The 19,317-nt window shown below is 42.5% G+C and overlaps 1 protein-coding gene, 1 long non-coding RNA gene and 1 pseudogene across 3 annotated transcripts; 1 reads left to right on the forward strand and 2 right to left on the reverse strand.

Moving 5' to 3' along the window:
- Positions 1–515: 515 nt before the first annotated feature.
- On the forward strand, positions 516–3,434 carry LOC118231526 (RIB43A-like with coiled-coils protein 2). 2 transcript variants are annotated; one of them, XM_035425398.1, is made up of 7 exons: positions 516–599; positions 1,001–1,082; positions 1,283–1,594; positions 1,901–2,019; positions 2,170–2,391; positions 2,499–2,665; positions 2,965–3,434. In XM_035425398.1, exons 1-7 carry the CDS (start codon positions 531–533, stop codon positions 3,044–3,046), a joined length of 1,053 nt encoding a protein of 350 aa, XP_035281289.1. In that variant the 5' UTR covers positions 516–530; the 3' UTR covers positions 3,047–3,434. The 2 variants fall into 2 exon arrangements, with proteins under 2 accessions (XP_035281289.1, XP_035281288.1); XM_035425397.1 differs by having other exon boundaries at positions 581–782.
- Positions 3,435–4,949: 1,515 nt separating this feature from the next.
- Positions 4,950–9,541, reverse strand: LOC118231528 (annotated as a pseudogene).
- A 2,642-nt stretch (positions 9,542–12,183) lies between these two features.
- Positions 12,184–14,301, reverse strand: LOC118231530. The gene is made up of 2 exons (XR_004766088.1): positions 14,167–14,301; positions 12,184–13,504 (listed from the first exon to the last, which is right to left on the reverse strand). It is a non-coding gene; the product is annotated as an uncharacterized LOC118231530 (long non-coding RNA).
- Positions 14,302–19,317: the final 5,016 nt, after the last annotated feature.

Raw genomic sequence — 19,317 nt, forward strand, 5'->3', positions numbered from 1 at the left:
GTAGAGAATCAGTCCTGTTTAGCCCCATCGCACTGGAAGTTCAGTTTAAAAAATAAATAAATAAATAAAATATTTTAAAAAACATGTATACCCAAAATTCTAAAACAAGTGGTCGTGTGAATGAGAGGATCTGCGAATATTAGAACTGAGTACTTTTCAGAGCCTGAGAGAAATAAAGATCACATACTTTCGAGTCAAATAATCTCATTGCGTCTGTCGTAGGGATTGAGTGCATTTACTGGTGATAGGGGACGCTCGACAAGAAACAGTGTATCAAGTCTTCTGTGTTGTGTAGTATCTTTGGTATTGGGACTGACTGTAGTTGTAGTTTCAATATTGTTAGCTAGCAACTTACATGTTTAAAGCACATAACGGGTTCAGAATTCACGGTTGAGATATCAGTGGGTGTACTTTATGTCTTAGAACAAAACTTGATTCTCTCTTTCGCTTTTGTTGGCCACAGGCCTTATTTTATTCAGAAATTGAAATCCCTATAGAAAAAAAGCATTGCAAATCTGCAGCGGGAAGCCATGCGAAATAAACTTCCGGGCTGGCGTCACCACTGGCGAAAAGGATGCGCATTAGGTATCCTAGCAACGGTATGTTTGCGGTGTCCTTGTTCAATTGCATTTTCTGTCATAATAACGTTTCTGCGTGCTGATAAAATGAACAAAGTAGTATTACAGTCTGACCGCATTGCTGCTGCAAGCCTAGAGAAACGGCGGACCAGAGAGCTTCAACGAAAAGAAAGGATTTTCAACGAAAGAGTCCGAACGATTGGAGTAAATAGCCTACATGCTATTCCTACTTTGGCTATCCTTGCTATAACTAATTATCTAATGTTAACTTGGTTAATGTGAGCCAGCCAGCCGCCTTAGTTAACCTACTAAATCGAACAAAGGTGGGATGTAACAAAAGACCGGTTAGTTAAGAGATGTTAATACTTTCGCCTTTACTACTTCAAGTATTTTAACTGTGATTCCATGTGTTTTCCCCCTAGGTTGATATAGATGCTCTAGTTTTTCAAGTGAAGGAAAGAAGAGATAGAGAAGATCAAGAGGCAGAAATTCTGAATGCATATGGTTAGTAATTTGCTCTTTTGAGACAAAATCTATAGATTTTTAAATAAAATTAATCTTTTTATATAATGAACCTGATATACTGACTGAGTATCCTTGTAGCCTGGAAAATTGAGAATAAATTCCACATCTGAAAGCACCAAAATAAAATGTATTTGTTTTTCCACAACTGAACAGATGTGTGATTTGACTCTCACTCTCAGCCACAGATCTTTTGTGCCATGATCGGGCAGCTTGTGTCCTGGAGAGCAGAGAGTCCAGGGACAGGCGGCGCCTGGAGGAGACCGTGCAGCATTTCCGGCAGGTCTTCCAGCAGCCCACAAGCCGGCGGGAGTTCGACCTGAACGACCCCGACCTGCTGAAGAAGCAGGAAGGGGGTCAGGTGCTGCAGGGGCTGGCAGGAGAGGACCCGGACTGGAAGGACCGAGTAAAGAGGCAGCAGGAACAGCTCAGAGAGTGGTCCTTACAACAGCAGCGTGAGCTGGAGCTAGCCAGGCAGCAACAAAGACAAACAGGTACAGGCTTTGCTTCCATGTTCCTTGGACTATCTAGTCGCTCTGTCTGAGCGGTTTCATGTATATAATACGTGGTTGCATGTTGTGCGCGTAACAAAGTCAGCACTGGGGCAAGAGGTAAATCATAAAAGCAGACAGATTCTTCTCATAATTCAGTGCTCCAAAGGGAAATGTATTGACAAAAGACATTTCAAACAGGTAGCTCTTTTTCTGGTAATGGGCAAATATGACCTGTGATATGTAGACGTAAGAACGTCTCATTGGTCTGAAGCGTTCTGCCTCGGCCTGCATTCATGTTATCTGCAGATCAGCAATATGACCAGAGCAGAGTTGCCCTGGACAGCAGAACCATTGAGCTGCAGAAGATCCAGGAGCAGAGGCAGAGAGCCTTAGCTGTCGCAACAAAGGACTTCAACTTGACAAAGGTGAGATACAGGTTTCTGTTGCTCTTGCTTACCCGTGCTAGAGAGTCCAACTTACACGTCTGTACTCTATGTCTGTCTGCGCCTGTGTGTGTCATACTGTGCCTGCTGAAAGCTGGTGGTCTTGAGCAAGCGGTCAATCCGTGTCCCTAGGCGGTGGAGGTGGCAGAGCAGCGGCAAAGGCAGTGGCAGCAGGAGGAAGAGGACAACATCGTGGAGATCCAGAACCAGCTGCAGACGCTGGAGCTGAACCAGGGGCCGGAGGGGAGTGCCAGCGTGCTGGGCCTGGCCCGTCTGTGGCTCAACAAGGGCCTGACCGCTGAGCACCAAAAGCACATTATCGACTTCCAGCTGCAGCAGGCGGAGGAAAAGAGGGTAAGCTCGCGTTACACTTCAGGCCCCTTAGACGGGAGCTGACCTGGGCGCGTAACGACGGCGGCCTGTGTGTGTGTGTGCGTGTGTGTGTGTGTGTGTGTCCGCAGAGGGCCAGCATGGCGCAGCGGCAGCGGGAGCTTCAGCTGGAACAGAGCCGCGTGGCCTCGGCTCGAACCGCGCTGTTGCTGGAGAGGCAGCAGGCCCGCACCACCAGGCGGCTGCGCAGCAACATGGACAACACTAACGCTCAGCTGGCCGAGGCCCAGCTCCAACAGTGAGTCCCACGTTCAGTCCCGCGCTCACCGCCTCCACGTAGCCTCCTTCCCTCTGTGTGTGACAGTGGTGCAAAGACAATGTCACAAATACACAGGCTGGTACAAACCATTTTCCCCCGTCACCCAACCAGTTCCACTGAACATTGTCGTTGTTGAAACACCGCACTAGGCAGACTTGGTTCTCCACAAATTACTTATCATGACCAATCACACAACATTGCCACACAACCCTGGGATGCTAACTGGCGAAAGGTTCGAAGCCCTGGAAGTGACAGAAAAATTCTCTCTTGTTTTTCAGGAAAAAGTACCTTGAGAAAACTCTGAACTCCAATGCTCCTGATGAACGCTACTTCACCCAGTTTAACACCAGCAGCCGATAAAAACAACTTTCGGTGGCTACAATCTACAGTATGCCTCTACACTGCACCTGCTATCAGGAAGAATTCTGTATGGACATTATGTGGATGTAATATGTGAAGCAGGGATCAGGCCTAAGACATAATCGACTGTGTTTTGGGTTATCTCAAGCTTTGTCGTATTATGAGGGTTTCTAAATGAAATATAAATATAATGAAATAAAAAACAGCTGAACTACTCATTGATTCCAGTAATACTGGTCCGCTTGGGGTATATTTTAACATAATAAAAACCGCTGTCTTGCTGAGCCTAACGGCAGGTAAAGCTTGATCTGGATGGATTTATCGGAACAGTAGGACAGCCAAGTGGGTTTGAATGAAAATAAACATTTCTTCTACCAATACAATCACACAAAACTTGTAGTTCTTCATTTTCTCCTTTCATGTGCAAACTTGCGGGAAATAAACCCACCAATAGATGGCAACCTCTGGAGTAGAAGAAGAATATACTGGGTGCTCTGTGGTAAACAAGAGTATGACAAAAAATATACATAGTAGGTGCTCTTAGAATATAGGGAACAAACGCATTAAGAATGATAAGTTTAACTTTACCCTTTCCCTGCTCTCCTCATTGGATTACTACATGAGTGCCTAGAACGCTTTTTTGTTCTTTTTTTTTGTTGTTCAGGTTACACCTTTGTTGACATGAACTTTAAAGGGAATTTCTGACAGTGTGAATTCTATGAAAGTCTTTTCCTAGTAAAAGAGGGAACGTGCACACCTTTAATTTCCGGTAATTTGAAGCATAAATAAACAGAACCGCAGACAATGCTGCGGTTTCCGCCGTACACTCACGTTCTGACCACACCCAGACACAAAAATTCCACATTAGAAACAAATACTACCGATGGAATCAGAAACTAGCATTGGCTGCCAAAAAGCATGCTTCAGCTGTTGTGATCTGATGTTCAGATAAAGTAGGGATTATTGTCTTACTGTAAATAAACTATTTTCATATGTACTGTACACAAATTAAGATTTTGTATGTTTTTTTATAGCCTCAAAATGTTTTCCGATGGCAAAGTACATGGCCATGTAATTAGATGATTGTCATGTGACTTGATGTGTGTGTACATACAAAGGAGGAGGTGCATGTCTTTTGACCTGACAAGGATCCACATTTTATCAAAATATTGTCAATAAGTGGTGGAAACAGCAGCGTAGTGTGCGGGTTCTAAATTTATTCTGTTTTTTTTGTTAGTCATGAGCTGCTCTCCACCCTGGACACATCTCTGTGGATTTATCTGGCACATGAACCCCGTGGCCTGGTGTGACTTTGCCACCTGGTTCCCAGTCATTCCCTCTTGTGCTCTGGGCTCTATTGAGAGTTCTCAGAAATGAACTTGTCCCACTTCCTCTGCCACAGGGCCAGCGTTTTGTCCTTCAGTTCAGGAGAGAGGGAGCTGTATCTGAAACCAGGGGGAGGGGAATCAGAGTCCTTCTGAGGGCACACACACATGCACACACACCATAGACTGAACACATACATTTACAATACATGCAGTGTACATATATACAGACACGTCTGTCCTTACAGGGAATGCATATGTATATGCGCGCACACACACTTCTCTGTCTACAGTGAACATAAAGACACACATGTACACACTTCACTGTCCATACAGTGAACACACGTATGTATTCCCTACCCTCTATATAGTGAACACATAATACAAACATTCAATGAATGAACATAAACATACATACACACCCCATATTGTGTACAGTGAACTCACACACACACACACCTTTGGCATTCAACAAAACAAAAACGGCCAACTGTATGAACGGTACTGTAACCGCAGCGACGTACTGTTGACTATATTCACACGCCACGTTCCATGTTGGTGTGGTTCAGACAGAGGCCTCACCTGATGGAGTTGATAGCCAGCTCCTTGAGCGTGCCCAGGTGGGCGTTCATCCCGCCCAGGCCCACAAACGCCTCGTAGAAGTCGTACGAGAGCCCAGTCGCTCCAAAGGTGGCTGGGTCATCTGAGCTGACCACCATTGGATGGCCTTCAGACATGAGTGCTGCAGCAGGGTGATTCCTCAGGTCCGAGACAAGCCCAAGAACCTGAAAGGGGAAAGGGCAGGAAAAGCGGCTGAGGACTGACATCCTTCATTTTTGGTCTGTCTGAATGTGCCAGCTTGTTCAGTGGTGCGCTGTGTGAGTGACAGGTGCAGGCCACAATGGGAGTACCTGATTGGATATGGGGCAGACTTCCACAGCCACACCCCTCTTCCTGGAGAGTTCCTTGGCTAGAGGGTGGCGTGCCAGGGCAAATCAGTGCCCAATGCGAGTGGTGTTGAAAAGCAGGGCGTCCAGAAGGTTCTCATCCACGTATGTGCCCTCCGAGTCTACACACATATACACCATTAAATGTACACATATTTCTCTAGAGTGAAATTGTGACTCGTGTTTCTCTGACTCAGAGGTGTATATGTGGAAGGACTTAGAGATTAAAAGTCATGGGTTAGGGGTCATGATTGGTTCACCTGTTTCTCCTGCATGGAAGAAGTAGGGCAGGGTGACTCCAAGCTCTGCTGGCAGGGACAAGGCGTCCCTGAAGTACCAGAGGGGTCTCCCTCCATCCTCACGGCCCACCTCCAAAACATAGCAACACCTTAGCATACCCCTCTCCCTATATATCACACTCACATAACACACCAATACCACGCAGTGCACAATCATAACAGTAAAAGGAGACCAGATATCTGATATACCCAGATAAGGTTCCTGTCTCCCAAGATCTCCTCACCAGGTCAAATCCAGCCATGACTTCCGGAAACTCTTTCTGCAGGTGTGGCCTCCTCCACTACAGCTTTGACCTCAGACACATTGAGACCCCTGAGAGACAGAGGACAAAAAAGACAAGCTCACATTGACATAGTTAATACAATATGTTGAAAATCCTTGTTGAAAATGTGGCATAATAATAATAATATACTGAACTTCTAATTTGAACAAATAGTGTTTCTCCTAGCACTATCAGGTGCTGTAAGTGCTTAGAAATACAGTCCAGTTTTTACATTTTAAACGTTTACATTCCTAAAATAAACACACTGCACAAACCTGACTCTAGAATAAGGATTGGAATGAGAAGCCATTTTAATACAGTAGACAGTGACCTTTATTTTGATTTTGAGCCTGTACATTTCTATCTTCTTAAATTTTTACCTGTGTACAGAAAGGATTATTCGAACTCCCAGGAAATCAGGATGGTCCTCCACAAACTTCCTGGTCACATCCTGATAGGTGTTCAAGCACCAGGCCCTGTCATGTGTACTTCCATCAAGCTCATAGGTCTGTGGAAATGCAGAGCATTTAAGGAGCTCGGCTTATAACCCACAGGCTACAGATTCAATTACAACATGATCTGGCACTAGCATTGCACCCTTGAACAAGATATAAACCATGTACTTAAAATTAAATTACGGTAAACAATGTTTAGTTGTCCTAAATGAGGATATGGAGCAGCCTATTAAATGTTGTATCACGGTGCACTTCAAAGTCAATACACTACATTTGTGCAGTAAAAACATCCATGACACATGGGTTCAGCCCTAATTGGGAATGCTGTCTTTATTCACCAGTGACACTCCGGATCTCAGCTCCAGGTACATGAATGGTAAATGGTAAATGGACTGCATTTATATAGCGCTTTTATCCAAAGCGCTTTACAATTGATGCCTCTCATTCGCCAGAGCAGTTAGGGGTTAGGGGTTAGGTGTCTTGCTCAAGGACACTTCGACACGCCCAGGGCGGGCTTTGAACCGGCAACCCTCCGACTGCCAGACAATCGGTCTTACCTCCTGAGCTATGTCGCCCCTATGACATTGTCTGTATAGAACTGCTGCACACCCTGGTAGAAATAGTCCTTGAAAACAGGTACATAGCTGATCAGTCCAGGTGCTGCGTTGAAAGTCTCCTCAAACCTGTCCCACAAGGCATCCTGGCTTGGGTAGGCTGTGGCAGGGTGTTCTGTGAGCAATGCGAGGTTCTGCTTCAGGCTGTTTAATTGCAGATGACAGTTGTAAACGACAAGCCATGATGTGTTATCAGTGATTCATAAACTCCAACCAAGCCCAGACTGTCTCTTCTACTTTCTATTCAATCTTAACAGTCAATCTGTCACAACAGCCAGTAGACACACCTATTACGGGAACCACAAAGTTTCATTTCCCATCTCTAACCCACAGTCAAATAGAAACAAAACCACAGGTATTTTGCATAGAACCTCCATCCCAAGGTGAGCACCCACCTGTTGTCCAGGTCGGTGGTGTTGTCCACCTTTCCCCTCAGTGTCTCCAGCAGAACCCAAGCAGAACACTGCGGAAGGGGGCGGGGCCGCTTGGCAGAGAAGAGGAAGCGGACTGATTGGCTTGCGGTGAAGCAGATATAACAGTGCGGCCTGTAGGTCACGTTCTTCACCAGCCATTCCACCCCCACCACAGCAAAATCGTGGATGTGCAGAGCAGCCCCTTAAACACAAAGATGACCCAATGAACAGCAGCCAGCAAGTATACCACCCAGCGGCCTTTGCATGGAAAACTGTAGACGTGAGTCACTTCCATCTTGACTAAATCAAAAACCCGCTGCCCCAGCTCAGTGATGGGGACACTGCAGGAGGTGCGGTCCTTCGGATGAGATGTTAAACTGAGGTTCTGACTCACTGTGGTCATTAAAAGACCCAATGGCTGTCCTTAAAAAAAGTCATGTTACTTCAAAAATCCCCCAACCCCTAAAACTGACTCTCTTACACCTGGCCACCTAATCATCCCCTCCATAATCATTTAAATTCCCTACCTACTTTAATTACCCATATTTTCAATGCAAGAGAGAACCAGGTTCTCAGTTGTCCTACATGGTAAAAATAAAGGTTAAATGAGTAAATAAAATTAATGTTCTCCAAATTCAAGGTGCTCACTGAGTAATGTCAGATGGTGATGATGATAATCATAATAATGATGAATATACAGCAGTCTCATTTGTGTCTGTGAAGACTACATTACCTTTGGGCATCTTCTGTAGCAGCCTAAAGACAGGGCTACGCTGGATGAGGGGTAGGGCTTTGAAGAAGTGTATTGCTGGAGGGAATTGTGGCTCCTCCATTTCCCGCTGTTTCAACTTGTGTAGCTGAGCACTCAGCCTCCGCTCAGCCTCTGTCAGCACAACAGTGCCCCCTGTTTGTCGGGAGGCCTCCTGCTGTATCAGTAATTCTCTCTGGCGAGGGTCTGGGATCCCGCCACACACACCTGCCCAGCATAGCAGCAACACTGACAGCAGAGTTACCTGGGAACCATGCAGGGAGGACAGCAGTGCCATGCTGTAGGCTGGGAAGAACACAGTGGACAGTGCTGTGGGGAAGATTAGAATAAGACTAGGGTTAAAGAAACTAATGTGGAGGAGAAAGTTCTTCAGTGATCTTGGCCTTTCAAGTTCCCTACAGCATAGAACTGGCCAAATGGTGAAATCAAAAGGCCTTACAGAAGTGAAATAGGGACTGGGGTTTTTATCAAAATTAAGAGCGTTCATGGGCTCACAAGTAACTTTATTGTACCATGAGAACAAAATGAATTATTCACTGCTGCAAAAAGTGTGCAATAAAAACTTACATTATTTACATTTTCTTCATTTTAAGCTATTTGTGTGAAAGCATTCCATATTTTTTTAGTGTACAAGAGAAATACGAATTCACGCTTCATTTATACAGATATCTATGTACAGTTAAAATAAAGTTCAATCTTGTTCTGCTAAGATTTCAGAGAATACCATTTAGGTGGGAAAAGGAAAAGAGGACATGTAGTGGTGTTACAGTATGTCAAAGTCAAACGGTAGTTTTAATTAAGCTTTTCCATGATAAAACTTTTTCCAAAAAGCTTTCACATACACAAAAAACAAAAATACTAATGCATTTTATCACTGACCTTCAAATACTTCAATGATATTTCCTTGTCAAAATGACTCATCTTTAAAGATTATAGATTATTTTTTCATGAATTTAATCATGCAGAGAAAATGCTGTTCCTACATAAAGTAACCATTTTTTATTTTAAAAAGCAATACACACACAAAATCCTGCTTACTCACAGCTAGTTTCAAGGATCATACCCAGCTTCTTTCTCTGGGCATCCCCTCCCATTCCAAGACTTGTCAGTCACTTACTGAGAAAAATCAAAAACCATTTCCACTGTTTTATCAGCCACTGACAGGAAAAACGGTAAGTTAGCAACAACATAAAATGATACTGAACACTGATGTCAAACTAAGTGGTTTTTTCCACAGCATAGAACATTGTAATCTCTTCTGAATTTCCCAGTCCAAGAGAAAATGCACCATGCACAGCATTTTAACATCCTAGCATGTGATCAACAATATAATGCTCACAAATTACTCATCACGAAAACAACAGCACTCTGTAGTTTATCATGGACAAAGCTCAATACACACTGAAAACAAGGCTCATAATCTTCGACTGCAGGCATAAAATGTTCTCATGACTAATGGATAATTATCTGAAAAGCGCAAGCATGTATACAAGTTTTGTATGGAAAAACTGGCTTTGTGGAATTTGTATTTTGGCCTGTTTGCAACTGACCGTGAATAATTGTTGCTCTGTAATCCATGATGTGATTTGGGGTATTAAAACGGAATCCAACTGAATTCTAAACTCACATTAAGTAATAGGATATGACAATCACATGAAAAATGGGTTGGATGATGATAATGGTATGACCTAATGTTGTACTGTTGTCCATCTATCCATCCATTATCTATACCTGCTTATCCTGAGCAGGGTCGCGGGGGGTGCTGGAGCCTATCCCAGCGTTCATTGGGCGAGAGGCAGGAATACACCCTGGACAGGCCACCAATCTATCGCACCATTCACTCACACACTCATACCTATGGGCAATTTAGGGTCTCCAATTGGCCTGTGGAAGGGGCGACATAGCTCAGGAGGTAAGAACGGTTGTCTGGCAGTCGGAGGGTTGCCGGTTCGATCCCCCACCCTGGGCATGTCGAAGTGTCCCTGAGCAAGACACCTAACCCCTAATTGCTCTGGTGAATGCGAGGCATCAATTGTAAAGCGCTTTGGATAAAAGCGCTATATAAATGCAGTCCATTTACCAACTAGAGTACCCGGAGGAAACATGCAAACTCCACACAGAAAGGCCCCAAGCCGAGATTCAAATATGCGACCTTCTTGCTGTGAGGCGACAGTGCTACCCACTGCACCACTGTGCCGCCCGTTGTACTGTTGTGTCTCAGAATGTTAAGAAGGGTCATATCGTGCAAATATGTGTGTTTATTAGCTTAGCCTATATGCAGTGAGCTCCATAATGTTAGGAACAAAGCCTTTTTTTTCTTGATTTGGTTCTGTACTCCACACTTTTAGATTTTCAATCAAATATCATACGGCTAAAATGCTGATTCTCAGCTTTTATTAAGGACTATTTTTGTTTATACATTTCGGTATCCCAAAACAAGAAACATAAAAGAGATGTACCTGCAAGAACAGCATAAACGGGTCATCAGCAAGACCAGCATGTGTGGAGGTAGGTTTTGTCAAACCTACGTCTAACATGCTGGTCACCAGCATGACCAGTTTGTTTTGGTTTAAACTGGAATCAGGAAGGGACGATGTGGTTATGCTGCTTTCTGCATGTATTCACTTTGACGGTTTGGTGACGGTGAGTTTTATATTTCACGTTAACTTGAACCAGAAGGCAAACTATTAAAATCAGCAAGAAAATACTATTGACGATGTATGAAGTGTTACATTAAAACAATGTCTAAACTAAATGTGCTCTTGGTAAAATTAAGTGAGAATTAGAATCGGTTTCAACTAAATTTTTTAATTGACTGCAGAATACTTTGAGTTCTTTGCCGGAACTGCACTGCAACTTCGCAAATCTTCGAAGATGATAAGGTAAGGTATCGCGCGTCGCCTAGTGGTCATTTGAAAAGAAAATTTTATCGTTATCTTTAAAAGGCTATTTGTTCGGTGAAATATACACTTTTTCAAATGATTGAAAAATAAAGTTTTGTATTGACCAACAAAGAGAAAATACGTTGTTTACATTTTTGTAGCCGATCTAAAAGTCAGGATTATTGTTTTGTTAAATGAGAAATGTGATCGTGCAAGTTGTACAAGAAACGGAAAAGAAATGTTAAAGGAACCTTTTCCTATTACTTTCCCGTCTAACACTTTACATTATTGCAGGTATTAACATGAATGACTGATTTGCAAATACATCAATTAAGCATGAAATTAACTTTTAATTGGTTAGTAGTTAGATACATTAACTAATTTATTAGTTTAATGTATTTAACTATGCATTAGTCATTATTTGTTCATTAGCAAAACGTAAAATAAATTTATTTTTAGTTAACCGTTAACAAAAACTGTTTTTTTATTCCCATATGAATTGACATTAAATGGTGTAATTGTGAACATGACTAACGATGTACAAATACATTAACAAAGCTGTAAAGCTTTTCAGTAGTTAGTACAACTACATTAGTTAGTGCCAATTCATGCGACCGTATTGTAAAGTGTAACCGTTTTTCTCGAAACTTAAAATGTATTAGGTGTAACACGGTGACAACATAGAAATCTTGGTTAATAGTTAATCAGATGTTTAATCTCAGTCTTATCTCAGTCACGTATTACCATAAATCTTGACACTGGTCCTATTTTTCCACATGTATTAAATATGAGACCCGTTCCATTCACAAATGACATGTCCCTTGTATTGTTAGAAACTATGGAGTTTTACTAGTAACAAGTGTGTGGTCTGGAGTTAACCTATTGTCAGATTTCCATTTGGTGGCTGACCGTAATAGACGCACATCATTTTTTCCCTCCTTTTGAGAGTTTGGGAAATGGCCATAAAATCCAAAGAATTGAAGTCATGAACTGTAGCAATATTTCACATAGTCACAATTTCTATACTGAAAAAAAAATGATGATTTTTGTCCTGTTGGGCACATTCCAAATAAGCTACTAACACATAGGTCGCATGTTTGTACTACAAAAAAATAACATAAATATTTGGTAATTACATAACTGTTAACAATAAATCAACCATAAAATGCGAAGAGTTGGTAAGTTACTTTATCAACAATGTAATGAATGACTTCCGCAAAATATAGCAGATTCTTATTCTTTCGCCAATTAGAACATTTTGTTGTGTGTGACGTAGACTCCCCATTTAATTTAGTAATACAAGCAAGCAGAATGTGACAGACAAAAATGACATAGCCTTTTAAGGCAATTCCTGTGCGACTACTAATTTCAGTCATATAAAACATTAAACGGACGACTCCAGTAAATGTCCTCATAACTCCACAGTGTAAAAATCTTTATCCATATAAAAGCATTCACACATCACTGAGACTTGTCTCCATTTCCTCAGTCACATCGGGTGAAGACCAAGCCTGCAGCTGCAGCATCCAATATTAGAATCAAGTATTTAAGGACTCTTGTGTGGCTTTTCAGGGTAGAGCACTGGTTCAAGTTATATTAGGTGCCTTTCAACCAAAGCAGTTGCACAGTTTTGCTGGTGGACTGCAGAAGTATGCACATGCTTCAGATAAGACACCTGCTAATATATACTCTCCTGGGGCCTGCATCACAAAGCAGCATTACCGACTTAGCCGGATAACTGCGTTGAGTAAAACCCAGAACAGCTATTTTTACTCCAGTCCATATTCCGCACTTGGGATGGTTCTGGGTTTTACTCAGTGCAGTTATCCAGATAACTCAATAATCCTGTTTCATGATACACACCCCTGAACTGATAAAGGCTGACACCAGAGATGAGTCAGGTTTAGAAATGTGCTTGGGCGCTCCAGATTGGTGAAATAAAAATCACTGGGATTAAAATATTAAAAATATACATTAAGTGTTTAAGATTGTCAGGTCAGTCAGATAATTCTCACTTTGTTAGCAATAAAGTGTGCTGTCTATATCCACGATATGGAACGTTTCAAGAACCTTTCCTTCCAGACATATCAAGGATTCCTCCATTTTGTGGGAGCTTACAGCACTGTGGTTACAGCACCACTTCCTGACACAGAGCAAACAGCCCACATTCCACCAGAGGGCAGCATTTGCTTTCCTGAGATCTTTCCAAATTCACTATTTTTAGTGGAGGCACACAACGAAGGCAAGAGGTTGGCAACACTGGGACCATGGCTCATGCTTAGTGGAAGAGAACCTCTCTGTCCTGGACACATCTCTGTGGATTTATCTGGCACATGAACCCCGTGGCCTGGTGTGACTTTGCCACCTGGTTCCCAGTCATTCCCTCTTGTGCTCTGGGCTCTATTGAGAGTTCTCAGAAATGAACTTGTCCCACTTCCTCTGCCACAGGGCCAGCGCTTTGTCCTTCAGTTCAGGAGAGAGGGAGCTGTATCTGAAAACAGGGGGAGGGGAGTCAGAGGCCTTCTGTGGGCACACACACGGATGTGTACACGAGCATGCGCACATAAGTGCACACAAATGCACCCACACACACACTTCACTAATCATAGAGCGTCCTCCATAATGTTTGGGACAAAGACAATTTCTAGATTTGGCTCTGTACTCCACAATTTTAGATTTGTAATCAAACAATTCACATGTGGTTAAAGTGCAGATGCTGTGCTTTTATTAGATATATACATTTATACATTTTGGTTTCAACCTGTATAATTTACAGCACTTTTTATAAATAGCCCCCCATTTCAGGGGAACCATATTGTTTGGGACAAATGGCTTAAAAGGTGTCTCTGATTAGTCAGGTGTGTTCAGTCCTGAAGAGTGTTTCTGATCTGGTGGACAGGAGTTAGGGGGGTTTTATTCATTATGTTGAGAACTGTAGTGTACAAACACCTCTCTATCCATAGAGTGCACGCACACACACACAGACTTCACTATCCAAAGAGTGAACACATAAAGAGAAACACAAACACACAGATACACACAGACACACACGCACTCCACATAGTGAATGCAAACAAACACACCCTCATAATCCATTTAACACAGCAGGTCACCTTGCTACAGTGCTTTTGGCAGCCTTGACTGAGGCCTCACCTGATGGAGTTGATAGCCAGCTCCTTGAGCGTGCCCAGGTGGGCGTTCATCCCGCCCAGGCCCACAAACGCCTCGTAGAAGTCGTACGAGAGCCCAGTCGCTCCAAAGGTGGCTGGGTCATCTGAGCTGACCACAATCGGATGGCCTTCAGATATGAGTGCTGCAGCAGGGTGATTCCTCAGGTCCAAGACGAGGCAGGCAAATCTGTGGGATCTCAGCAGTGTGTACAGACGCAGTCTGATACTCTCCTTAAACTAGAGCCACTTCAAATACATTCAAACGAATTGCAGTGAAGCCCACCACAACCAGTTTAAAAACAGGAGTTGCAAATCTAGTTTGAACGGGCAATGAGTGTTTTCATGTTGTCTATGTCATACAGTACATGACTGACAATTACAGGCCACAATGGGAGTACCTGATTGGATATGGGGCAGACTTCCACAGCCACACCCCTCTTCCTGGAGAGTTCCTTGGCTAGAGGGTGGCGTGCCAGGGCAAACCCGTGCCCAATGCGAGTGGTGTTGAAAAGCAGGGCGTCCAGAAGGTTCTCATCCACGTCGGTGCCCTCCGAGTCTACACACACACACATGCACCATTAAAAGTACATTATTATCTCTGGATGGTATTAAACTTCTCAGACTCAGATGTGTACATGTGGAAGGACTTGGAGGTTAAAAGTCATGAGTTAGGGGTCATAATTGGCTCACCTGTCTCTCCTGCGTGGAAGAAGTAGGGCAGGGTGACTCCAAGCTCTGCTGGCAGGGACGAGGCCTCCCTGAAGTACCAGAGGGGTCTCCCTCCATCCTCACGCCCCACCTCCAAAACACAGCAACACCTTAGCATACCCCTCTCCCTATATATCACACTCACATAATGCCTTCAGAAAGTATTCAGCCCTTCAAATTTTTCTGAAAATTTTTTCCTACAAAAACGTTCTGAAGGAACTGTAAACCAATACCATTTGCACAGCGTCTCTGGTGAGCCCAAATTACATTACTGTCTCTTAGGAGCTGCTCACCAGATGAAATCCTGCCATGACCTCCGGAAACCTTTTCTGTAGTTGCATGGCCTCTTCCACTATAGCTTTTGCCTCAGTCAAGTTCAAACCCCTGAGACACACATACAGCAAACATGGTCACACTGACAAAGTGAAGGCAATTCATTCAGACAAGTGCATTACTCATCGAGAAATATCTTGTCAGTTACAGTACAGAACAGAAAAAACAATAAAGGTTCAACAGAAACTATCAGTAAGGATAACTCTATGTGAAATATTACAATCCAAGTAATCGCAAACACATTCAATGATTTCAATGAGGTCTGGACTCTGGGGTGACCAGTCCATTGTTCTGAGAAGACCAGCAGCTTGATTTTTTAGCAGCGTGCTTGGGGTCATCATCTTGCTGTGGAATGAATTTGCTCCCAATCAAACACTGTCTAGAATTGCACGAAATGTTAAGATTTCTTTGTATTATCAGCATTCATGATGCCTTCAATTGAAACCAAATCACCAACTTCAGATGTTGTTATATAACCCAAAAATTGCACTAATCCTCCACCCTGTTTAGAGTCTTTCATTGCTTTGGCAATGTGCATGCTGCCTTCTCTGACTTCAGAAAATCTCACATTTAGACTAACCGATCCTTGAGACCTTGCTCCAGAACTCAAGTGTCCAGTTCCATTGTACTATAAGCTATTTTTCTTCTTTTTTGTTTATATCCTTCTCTCAGTAGTGGCTTTTTACAGCTATACGTCCTTTCAGACCCTTAGCATTGAGTTGTCTTCTCACAGTGGAAGGAGTGGCAGAAACACCTGTGCATTTCTTCAGAACTGAAGCAAGATAAAAAATAAAATTTGAATCTATTTTATTTCTCAAAGACAAAATCTTAAGTAATGTCTTTGGGATGGTAATAGTTTCAGTGGTCTACCAGTTCTTGCATGGTTATTAGGAGTCCCATTTTCTCTGTATCTTGCAATAATTTGTTTTTCAAATCCATTTTTGGAAACTCACTTTTTTTCCTCTGACTCTACCTTCCTTATGCAGTTAAATTATCTTATATCAAACCTCATCAGAAATATCTCCTTTAGCCATTTTAGACGCACAACAAAGAAATCTGCAAGGCAGCTAAGGTATGTTTGTGTTGTTGTTTGTCTGAATGGTGGAGTCATTTTGAAGGCAAAGGGTTCTAACGTAACATCATTGCTACTTTCGATAACAACTTTTGTTGGGAGGACACTGCTGTAACGTCTTTGTTGATTGGAAGGATGGAAGACTTGAAGTGGTAGAAGGCTGCACAAAAGAAAGCGTGGACAAATACTATGCAATCTCCATAGGCAAACATTGACAGGGTGGTTTGTATTGAAGAGCTCAGTGACTTTCAACGGAGCACAGTTATAGTCAGTTCGTCAAATTTCTGCCCTGCTAGAACTGCCCCAGTCTACTGTAAGTGCTGTTATTGTGAAGTGAAATTGTCTACGAGCAACAGCAGCTTGGCTGTGAAGCGGTAGGCCACACTAGCTCACAGAACAGGACCGCCGAGTGCTCAAGTTTGTAGTGCGTAAAAATCTTCTGTCCTCGATTGCTACACTCACTACAGAGTTCCAGGCTGCCACTGGAAGCAACGTCAGCACAAGAACTGTTCGTCGGGAGCTTCATGAAATGGGTTTCCATTGCTGAGCAGCTGCAGACAAGCCTAAGGTGTTTGTGGGCGTGTCACCCATTTTTGACAGACAGTTGTGTTTGTTAAATGTTGACCGGGTTTAATATCGTGTTTCATATTCATTGTCCTGTCTGAATAAAATCATTTTTGCAGTAACCTAGATCTGAAATATGTTAGTCTGCTGCCTAACTAGGCTGTTTAATGTCTAGCTAGTGAGTAACAACCAACTGGGAGGGGGGTAAAAGTTGAATTTTTGCCTCGCCACCTCTCGCCGCACCGCCGGCAATCCCAACATGCATTGCGGGGTCTAGCCGCCACCTCTCATTCAAAGTGAATAGAGGCAGCGCCGCTGCGCGGCGGGGCCGCATATAGTGTGGCTTCACCGTAAGATCACCATGCCTAATGCCAAGAGTCAGCTAGAGTGGGATAAAGCACACTGCAATTGGACTCTGGAGCAATAGAAACATGGTCTCTGGAGTGATGAATCACACTTCACTATCTGGCAGTCTGACGGACAAATCTGAGTTTGGCGAAGGAATAATGGTCTGAGGCTGTTTTTCATAGTTAGGGCTAGGCCCCGTAGTTCCAGTGAGGAGTTAATACACCATACATGACATTCTAGAGAAATGTGTGCTTCCAACTTTGTGGCAACAAAAAGGAATGCCCTTTCGTGTTTCAGCATGACTATGCCCTTGTGCACAAAGCAAGGTCCATAAATAAATGATTGCCGAGTTTGGTATGGAAGAACTTGAATGCCCTGCACAAAACTCTGACCACAACCTCATCAAACACATTTGGAATTAATTGGAACACTGACTGAGAGCCAGGCCTCATCGCCCAACATCAGTGCCTGACCTCACTAATACTCTTGTGGCTGAATGAAAGTGAATCCCCACAGCCATGTTCCAAAATCCAGTGGAAAGCCTTCCCAGAAGAGTGGAGGCTGTTATAGCAGCAAAGGGGGGACCAAATCCATATTAATACCCATGGTTTTAGAATGAGCTGTTCAACAAGCACATATGGGTATGATGCATTGGAAAAAACATTAAGCAAGACATTTCAAGACATTAAGCAAAAACACTCTCACCTGTTGAGTTAAATGGAACAGTATTGCTTATGGCCTCGGTAAGTAAGTCTTCATTAAATAATCATGCATTTCTTGTCCTCCCTCCCCACTTGTATTTGATGGAACAACAAGTATGCAGTATTTAAGTCAAATCCATTTCATTTGCCACATGTCAAACACAACAGTGTCTTCAATGAAATGCTCATATACAGCACAAATACAGCTACTCAGTGGAAGTGTGTCAATAAAACAAGAAAAATAAACTTTTTTTAAATAGCAATACTCATACATGCTCTTTTTGGCTTGACTTTAAGTCTGCATTTTCCCCCTGTAAGTGTGCCCAGTCCACAAAAATGATTAAAGAGTGCTGCCACCTTGGTTCATTACATATATACAGTATACATACATACATATGTGTGTGTACAGATTTTAATGTTATTGTCTTTTGTTGACCCTCATCTAGTTCACCTGTAAAATAACACTCAGTTATTATACAGAACCACCAATATATATATTGAGAAACAAAACTTCCACTTCCACTGTGTTTGAGCTACTGTTACTTTGCTTCAGTAATATTTAGAAGAAGAAAAAACGAACAAATACCCAAGGGTAACCTTTCAGAAGAGACCAAGATTATGCCTGTGGTCAAAAGGGTTCAAGAATGGTAACCATTTTATTTTTGGTAAGTTATTTCCAAGCTTGTGTCAAAAAAGTCTTGTACTACAGAAGGGGTTAAACAATTCCCTTTTTACCAGTCTTCATTTTCAGCCATTGCTTGTAGTTACGTGGTGTTGTAGCTGTGCCGTCTTCGCCAAGATTTTAAGTTGGCACAGCTGGCATTTTGTGCACTAAATTTAGACAGTGATGTAACCACACCCAAACTACAAAAGCAACTTCATAACTTACCGTGAAGTGAGTTGTGGCAAGCAAGTTAATTAGTTGAACACATTTAAAATGAAACACTGAACTAACTTAAAAATTCAAACATGTTGATAAGTACAATTAATTTCTTAGACAAATATTAAACACCATTTAAATTGCCCAAGGTCTCCCCAAAAGGACATAACATGTAGATGGTTTTCAACACAATCTAATGTCCCTAATAGCCAAATCTGAAGCCCTCTCCATGACCTCCTTGGGTACCAACCCTCTTGCTTTCTCTATAGATGGAATTCTGTAAACATATAACAGAAAAAAAGCACATTGTTATAGCAACTCAGAGGGGGCATTATTGTAACAGCAGTTACATTTGTACAGATGGGGACACTGTTTTTTTGGTCACCTGGCAAACAATTCCTGCTAAAACTGACTCATAAAATCTTACTGATTTTTTCAAGGACAGGTGACTGCTTAAAATCATGCATAATTTGATTTATCAGGAATAAAAATAAATATTGTTTCCAAAAATTACTTCTGGAACAGATG

The sequence above is a fragment of the Anguilla anguilla genome, chromosome 7 (genome assembly GCF_013347855.1).
Source record: "Anguilla anguilla isolate fAngAng1 chromosome 7, fAngAng1.pri, whole genome shotgun sequence".
NCBI lineage: Eukaryota > Metazoa > Chordata > Actinopteri > Anguilliformes > Anguillidae > Anguilla > Anguilla anguilla.